Genomic DNA, 8,975 nt, shown 5'->3' with positions numbered 1-8,975 from the left:
CCAATGCCAAGAAAATGATGCAAGAGGCCTAGGTCAGTCATCTCATACCTCTTCATCATTTCTTCCTTGAACTCTTCCATCATTGCAGCATCATTTCCAGTGTAGACAACATCATCTACATAGATTGAGACAATGAGTGTCTTGTTGTTGCTTTCTGTCTTGGTGTAGAGTGTAGCTTCACTAGGACTTTTCTGAAATCCTTTCTCAATGAAATAGGAATCAATCTCACTGTACCAAGCTCTTGGAGCTTGTTTTAGGCCATAAAGAGCCTTCCTTAACTTGTACACTTTTTCTGGAAACTCTTGACTTGTGAACCCTTGAGGTTGTTCCACAAACACCTCCTCCTCTAGCACTCCATTTAGAAATGCAGATTTAACATCCAATTGATGCAGCTTCCAACCCTTCTTGGCTGCTAGTGCTATCAAGGTCCTTATGGTGTCTAACCTTGCTACTGGAGCAAAGGTTTCATTGAAGTCTACACCAGGTTTCTGTGAGTAACCTTTGGCCACTAACCTGGCCTTGTTCTTTTGCACAGAACCATCTAGATTTAGCTTCACTTTGTACACCCATTTTACACCAATCACAGGCTTCTCACTTGGTCGATTTACAAGTTCCCAAGTGTCATTCTTTTCTATCATTTCAAGCTCTTCCTTCATTGATTTCTTCCAAGCTTTGTCTTTTGCAGCTTCTTCATACGTTTCTGGTTCTACTACACAGTAATTACATGTAGCATAAATCTCATCCAGATTTCTCAATCTTACTGGAGTTGAACTAGGAGTTGTTGTTTGTGATTGACTTGATTGTGGACTCATAGTAGCTTGTTGTGGAGTCCCTTGTATGTCACCATTATCTGTGACTTCTTCTTGAACTGAGGTCTCTATAGGCTCCCTTGTTTGCCTTTTGTTTAGGTCAATTTGTAGAGAGACACTGTCCTTTTCCTCTACCATTGTATCCCAGTTCCACATTGAGTCTTCATCAAAGATAACATCCCTTGATAGGATTATCTTTTGACTCAACACATTATAAACTCTGTATCCTTTCTCACTGGTACCATAGCCTACAAAAACACCCTTGTTACTTGATTTCTCCAACTTGTGCCTTAGTTAATGAGGGATGAGATTGTAGCACACTGAGCCAAACACTCTCAGATGCTTCACATAAGGCTTCCTTCCACTGAACACTTCAAATGGAGTCTTCTTCTCCAATGCCTTAGTAGGACACCTATTCAATAGATACACTGAGGTGTTCACAGCTTCACCCCAAAATTTATAAGGCATGTTCTTCTCATGCATCATAGACTTAGCCATTTCGACTATAGTCCTATTCTTCCTTTCTGCAATCCCATTCTGTTGTGGTGAATATGCCACAGTGAGTTGCTTCTCCAACCCTACATCTTCACAAAATACATTGAACTCATGTGAGGTGTACTCACCTCCCCTATCACTTCTTAGTCTTTTGATTTGGTATCCACTTTGCAATTCCACCATTGCCTTAAACTTCTTGAATATTGTGAATACCTCAGACTTGAACCTCATGAAATACACCCAACACATCCGTGAATAATCATCAATGAAGGTTAGGAAATACCTGTTTCCACTGATTGTTGTTGTTCTCATTGGTCCACACACATCTGAGTGAATCAATTCGAGTGGCTTTGTTGCCCTCCAAGCCTTTCCAACTTCAAATGAATCTCTGTGATGCTTGCCAAACACACACCCTTCACAGATTTCATTGCATTGATCCATTTTTGGTATACCTTGCACCATTTCATCCTTTTGCAGATTTTGTAAGCTTGTCATGTTTAAATGACCAAGTCTCTTGTGCCATAGTTTCATAGAACTTGTCACACTTGCTTTCTTTGCCACTTCTTCTAAGTACTTCAGTACAAGTGGAAAGCTTCTGTTTTTCACTTCCACTTTGGTCACCAAGTTTGATAGGGATCTGTCATCATAGATCTCAACCACAGTTCCCCCAAAGAGTAGGAAATAGCCATGCTCCATCATTTGACCCACACTAAGTAGATTCTCATCCAATCCAGGCACTAGCATCACCTCCCTTATACATCTTCTTCCTTTCTTGGTGTTGATAACCAGAGTTCCTCTTCCAGTGGCTTTGACAATGTTTCCATCTCCCATTTTCACTTTTCCAGTGAAGTTTGTGTCGATGTCAATAAGTAAAGACTCATGTGCAGTCATGTGGTTGCTGCAGCCACTGTCAATGTACCACACTTCATTGTTTCTCTCCATTTTTGCATTGAAAGCACAGAACACATTTGCTTCTTCTTCCACTTGATTTGCACAGTTTACTTATTGCACATTCTTTGATCTGCAGTCCTTCATAATGTGCCCAAACCTGTTGCATTTGTGGCATCTAGGCTTGTCCTTGAACCAACACTCTCCAAGGTGGAATTTATCACAGTGCTTGCATTGTTGCTTGGTTCTTGGACCTACATTGGTGTTGCTGCCTTGGTTAGGTCTTGAGTTGTGATACCCTTTTCCTTCCCATTTCTTGCTTTTGCCCTTCCACTGTGGTTTCTAATTGCTTGCACTGGCTTGACTACTAGATCCAACATTGAGTGTTTGAAAGGCTTTCTCAGGTGCAGAGTCAGCATGCCTCTCGAGCCTTTGATCAAAAGCTCTTAAGGATGCCATCACATCTTGTACACTGAGAGTTTCAATGTCTTTGGTTTCTTCTATAACACTCACTATTGAATCATAGGGTTTAGTCAAACTAATCAACAGTTTTTGGACAATTCTTTCATTAGGCAGTTCCTCACCATATGTTTTCATCTTGTTTACAACATCAAACAGCCTAGTGAAGTAGTCTTTTAACAGCTCATTTTCCCTCATTCTTGTATACTCAAAATCTCTTCTAAGGGACTGAAGTTTTACCTTTCTAACTTTGGTGTCTCCTCTGTATTCTTGCTGTAAAACTTCCCAAGCTCCCTTTGCAGTCTCTTCATTTGCTATCCTCGGAAAAATGGTGTCTGAGACAACACCTTGAATGATTCCAAGTGCTCTAGCATCCTCCATCCGATTCTGCTTCAGTGTTTTGAGTTGTGTTTCTGTGAGATCCTCCTCTAGAGCATTGATCTCCATCTCAGGTAGTTCATACCCATGTTGAACCATATCCCATAGATCATAGGATTTGAAAATGGTTGTCATTCTTATTCTCCAAAAATCATAATTCTCCCCATCAAAGACTGGAGCTTTTAGCTCACTGCTACTGCTGGATCCTTTCATTTCCAGAATTGTTTGTTGATTGTTGTTATAGAAGACACTACGTTGGTGCTCCCAAAGATCTTATCTTGCACAGATTACGCCCCGAAAGTTGTAAGATCAGTAACAAAGCTCTGAGGCCATGATAAAATTTGTTTATTTTGTGTTTTTGATTGAGTGTTTGAATCGGTTTCTTGGGTAGGATAGTAGAGAATTGAAAAAGAACTTGGAGATTGATTTCTGCTGTGCTAATAATGCAGCAGACTTGATTGAATAAGTAGTGTGAACATTACACAAGAGTATGGTGCATTTCCATCACCCATACTTATCTAAAAAGGTGATTGACAAGAGGCTTTAACAACCATTAAGCCTTACTACTCCAGATTACATCCTAACCCTTCATTTGGGGTTAAGTGATTTAATCTGGAGTGTACACTTGTCACTCACACACTTACACAAACATTTAAAAACAAAACTAGCCGTTGGAGACTAGAACCCTTCATTCTTTTTCTTCTTCTTCGATGCAGATGACATCCTTTTGCTCGGGAGTATCTTGCTGCCTTCGACTCCCCGACTCCAGGAGCTGGTTAGCTTCCAACACAATACCAGGTGATTCTTTTGATATTATTTTTGGTTATTATAATTGGTGAATTAAATTAAATAAAGTGGATTCAAACTCCGTCAGTAGCTAACCTAACATTTAATCTAAGATAATCAATTGTTTGAAAAAAAAAATTAAATAAACATTAACTAATTACTTGGTGCCAGGAATGCTCTTTTGTGGGATGGCAGGATTGAGAACCCGGTTCTGGTCAGCTATACTGTGAATCTCCAGTTGGAGGCCTATGCACATGTTCAGCGTTTATCTCATAATCAACTTATGCCTTTGCAGTCCCGTTGGTTTCCTCCTCCTGCAGGTTGGGTTAAAGTAAACGTGGATGGTGCTTTTCGTGCTGCTTCTGAGGTGGGGGGAATTGGTGTGGTATTTCGGGACGAAGTCCGTAGCTATGCTGGAGGTTCGTTCGTCGAATTACCCATGTCAATAACCCCTATACGGTTGAATTAATGGCGGCTAGAGAAGGTCTTCACTGGGCTCTCCAACGAAATGTGCAGTGCATTAGTTTAGAGTGTGACGCCTTGCAGGTTGTTCAGGGGGTGGGGAGTTTGAAACGAGGGTCCTCCTCTTCAGATTTATTGTTGGAGGATGTTCAGGAGTACCTGAGGTGTTTTGGGTCTTCTAAATTTAGTCATATTAGTCGTTCCGCCAATGGTGCAGCCCATAGAATGGCCAAGTTGGCCTTAAATTTTCCTTCTAATTTTCATTGGTTCGAGGACCCTCCGGATTTAATCCAGGGTACCCTCTTGGGTGATTGTATGACATCTTCTTAATTCTACTAAAGTTGCTATCGTTTCAACTAAAAAAAAAAAATTCATTTTTTTCGCTACTACGGTCTAATAATATTCTTCTTCACTTTAAGTGAGAGATTATAAGTTCAATTCTCGCCAAACGTGAATTTAAATCACATTATTACTAGCTCATTATGAGGTCCTCTTTTTGAAACTCATCTTCCTAACTATCAATAAAACATGGAGAAATTAAATGACATAAAACTAAATCTAAACCAATATTGTTTCTAAAAACCCCAGACAAATGTTACTGATTACTGTCCTGTATATATCACAACAAGTGGTTTATTAAATAGGAAAACTAATAAAAATGACTTGAAAACCTTAAGTTTTAACCAAAAGGACAAAAAGGTGTTGTAAGTGAGTAGTACCATAAGTGACTTTTTAGAGTAAAAATGTCTTTAACGTTAAAAATGAACAGTACTAAGAATGTTTCGTTAAGACTCCCTTATTAAATTTGTATAGTCAACGGGCATGTTCACACACTGTCATACAAGTTGGTGTGGTGCAAAAATTATTATCTTCTTAGCATTTAACAAAAAAAATTATTCAAAGATGTTACTACGAATTTCAAAATAAATTTATTTACATATACCTAATCAGGCTTAGGATACATACACATGTTACCTGAATTAAATTAAATATGTCTGTTAATATGTAATTACAATAATGTTATTCTTACCATATTTTTGTACCACAATTGTATATCACCTTAGGTGCATATGATGTGCTAAATTAATTAGCATTTAATTTTAAAATGTTAATCAATAATTAATAAAGAGATTGTTAATTAAATGATGATTGTGGTATAGGATGAGTCTCCTTCTTCCTTCCCCATTCCATTCTGCTTCTTCTTCCTTCCCCCCTTTTTTTTTCACGCCAGTTTTTTTATTGATTTATGTTGATTTTCATGATTATGGTCAAATTTTATAGAATTTAATCGTATACCACAATCACCATTGATTTCTATCTCCAGAATCATTCCCCGTAGCCCCAATCCTCATTCCCCTTCAAGTTTTGTCTCCAATCTTCATTCATATTCCATGGTTGTTCATCTCGTGAACTTTTTTTTGTTTTCTTTTCAAAATATTTTTTTAGTGGTTTAAAAGAAGGATTTCATCTGATTATTTCATTAAGTAACGCCTATTAGCTGTCATGCAAATTAGGAGTCAAAATCAAATTTGTCTATCGGATTAGGGTTCATACCCAATTATAACACCAAAGGGAGATCTTGAAGTCTACAATTTTCCTTATTTAAGTGTTTTAATTTATAAGAAAATTGAAATTAAATGATGTGACTTGTCCAACTCATATGTCACTTAAGATGGTAAAGAAATGTGATATAAAATTATGATAAGAATAGCATTACTCATGTAATTATATGTAGCTTCTTGTATACATATATATAATTCAATGGCATTAGAATTACAAATTATCAAGACAACGAGACCTATGTAAAGGTGTTCCTGTATAAGCTTCTGGATTGGCACACAATTAAACTGTTCCAAATTAGGGTACACTGTCAAATATCGACTGTTGAGTTAGAAACTAAAAAAAGGAAGTTGAATTTCGTCGCCCATGCCAGCTCTGTGGTGATTATGATGATAATCTTTCACTTAATAACACCAGGCCTGCAATCGCAGTGGACAGAAAATGTCTCGAAAGGTGCATTCGACATTGCGGTTTGTCTCTCACTGCAGAATGCGTCGAAAAATGTTACAATATGTGTGAAACGGCTGAGGCTCCAACTGTGAGTGATCAGACTATCTACTGCAAACTTGGTTGTTCGCTTCACCACTGTGCCAAATACCACTCTGGTACGTACTACCCCATTTGCATGCTTTACTCCGCTTTATTTTAAAACACAAGGCCCATCTCGAACACTGATCGAATCCTCTCAATAACTATTGAGCAATGATCGAGAGCGTTCGATCAATCCTCGAATCTCGCAAGTGTTAAAATTTTGAAACATGAAAACTAAGATGAATATGTTTATGTTTTCTCTTCGTGACATGCAGACAAAACAAAAATGGGAAGGTGCGTGGATCACTGCTCAAACAAATACTGCAATGTGGAAAATATTTACAAGAGGTCCCATGTATACACAGAATTGATGGAACAAATAATATTGCAGACATCATAATTATATCTCCATGTACGTGGGTTCAATGAGTGACAACTTTTATGATGTAGTTGCATTCAAATATGTCTAGCCATCGCAGTGTGTTCTTTTTCCTTTGCATGCGTACCACAACTGCGATAAGATTCAATAACCTTAGTTATATGATATTTTACTGGAAACTATTATCATTGTAAAAAAGAAGATTCTAACTCTGCATAGGGATAGCGATCTAGCTAATATAGCTACACCCACATTATTTATCTCCATTAATATTGAGCATAAGTCAAAGTCACGAGTTTAAATGCCTTTATTTGATTGTGTTGTTGGTCCAATTACTTGGGGAACTCTTATAACAAATCTTATCTCTGTACAAAAGTGCTTACATGCAGTTAGTTTAGAGTATTCACCTTTTCATCCGAAGTCTCGAATTTGATCCCTTCCTCCTGTTAGTTAGATCAAAACTTCACTTTAACTTGTCGAAATACCTATTAACTTTTTCCTATTTTCCCTGTGAAGATTTACACCAAAGTTTAGCTAATGGTATGCGCTATACAACCCGTGACACTGATACATTGAACATATTTTTCAAAATTGAAGACCTAATTCAATAGATGCCTACTTAATACTTTAAGATATTTGGAACATCAATCACCTAAAATTTTACAGGCAAATACAAATCCCCTACCCACTCAAATTTTGAATCCAGTCTTCTTCTTCCAACTGCCGTATTTCCTACTATTATTTTAACTCACGAATCTACCTCTTATTCTATTCCTTTGCCTTGGATCAACTCAAAATTTGACCGTAAAATAATTATCCCAACGGTTCAAAATTTCACATGCAGCCATTTACATATTTTGAAAGGAAACACAATCTGTATCTCTTCTGACAAACCTCCATCCAGTGTCTGCCCATTAATATTTTGCCAAAAGATTCCAAAACCTTAAATATATGTGGGCACTGAAATTGTGACCACAGGTGGGAAAATTATTTCACAATGGGGAACTGTTCATCACTCACAGGAACCTCTGGGGAGTGTCCTAAATCTATTAGGGTTCTTACAGATTCTGGGGCTATCCTAGAATTTAAAGGCCCTAAACTAGCTGCTGAAATCCTCACTGGTTTTCCAGGCTATGGCATTTTCCAACAGGGCAAGGCCTCCTTGCCAATGTCTGACCAAGAAACCCTAATTAGTGGCCAGTACTATCTTCTTCCGCTGAAGCCACAGCCACTGGTTTGCGAACATGGGGTTGCTGAGAAACCAGAGGCTGCAGAAGCTGAGCCTGTGAAGAAGTCATTTGGTGCACTACCGGATTTCGTGGAGAATTCGGCAAACTGGTCATCAAATCTTGGAGTTGAAGTCCTGGAGAAGGCTGCAGAAGCTGAGTCTGTGAAGAAGTCATTTGGAGCAGGATCAGAAGTTGAAGTCATGGAGGCTGCTGAAGCTGAGCCTGTGAAGAAGTCATTTTGTGCAGGATCAGATTTCGTGGAGAATTTGGCGAAAGGGTCGTCGGCTCTTGAGGTGCTGCCGTCTGGTGGCGACGGGGTTTGGAGGGTGAAGCTGGTGATAGACACTAAGCAACTGGAGGAGTTATTTTCCGAAAATGGCGACGCAGGGGCGCTGATTGAGACGATGAGGATGGCTGCAAGTGAAGGAGCAGGGGCAAGCACTCCAAGGCAGACAAAGAGCCTTTGGGGAGGAGCAGGAGGTTGGAGGAAGCCCATCTTCTCCAACTTGTTTAAGGTGCCCCCCAACTGATCCTGGGATATAAAAAGCTGGGTCATTTGAAACATCATGTTTCTCTGTCCCAATGTTTTTCAGATTTTTAAGGGCAAATCAAATGTTTTAGAGGGCTAAAACTTCTAAAACTTGAGACTTGATTAAGGACATCAGTTTGTTATTATGTTATATTACCTTGTGAACTTTATTTTTGTACATATGACGAAGGCAAGGGATTTATAAACGGTTCGACGAATCTGTGTTTCGCTCTCTTGTTTTTTGTTTCCGTTTGTTCATGCCGATTCGGATGCTCCACGCACACACAAGAATCTCTTCAAATATGAAGGATTTAAACATCCTCCATTCATGCTTTATTTCTTTCGTCCTCGTTCTTTCTTGTTGGAATGCTTGAATTAAACATGGAAGATAACTAGGACCAATTCAACAACACTCTTTCAATCATCCACATCAGCCAGGACAACCAATTTGGGGTTTCAGGGGGTCAACT

At 38.7% G+C, this 8,975-nt stretch overlaps 1 protein-coding gene across 1 annotated transcript; it reads left to right on the top strand.

Annotated features, from left to right (window-relative positions):
• The first annotated feature begins 7,591 nt into the window (after positions 1 to 7,591).
• On the top strand, positions 7,592 to 8,723 carry LOC103424976 (uncharacterized). The gene has a single exon (XM_008363061.4). It carries the CDS (start codon positions 7,745 to 7,747, stop codon positions 8,504 to 8,506), a length of 762 nt encoding a protein of 253 aa, XP_008361283.3. The 5' UTR covers positions 7,592 to 7,744; the 3' UTR covers positions 8,507 to 8,723.
• The last annotated feature ends 252 nt before the right edge of the window (positions 8,724 to 8,975 follow it).

Source organism: Malus domestica, chromosome 06 (genome assembly GCF_042453785.1).
Source record: "Malus domestica chromosome 06, GDT2T_hap1".
In the NCBI taxonomy this organism is placed as follows: Eukaryota; Viridiplantae; Streptophyta; class Magnoliopsida; order Rosales; family Rosaceae; genus Malus; species Malus domestica.
Note: the sequence above shows the minus strand (reverse complement) of the source record. Positions and strands in the feature narration are given on the sequence as shown.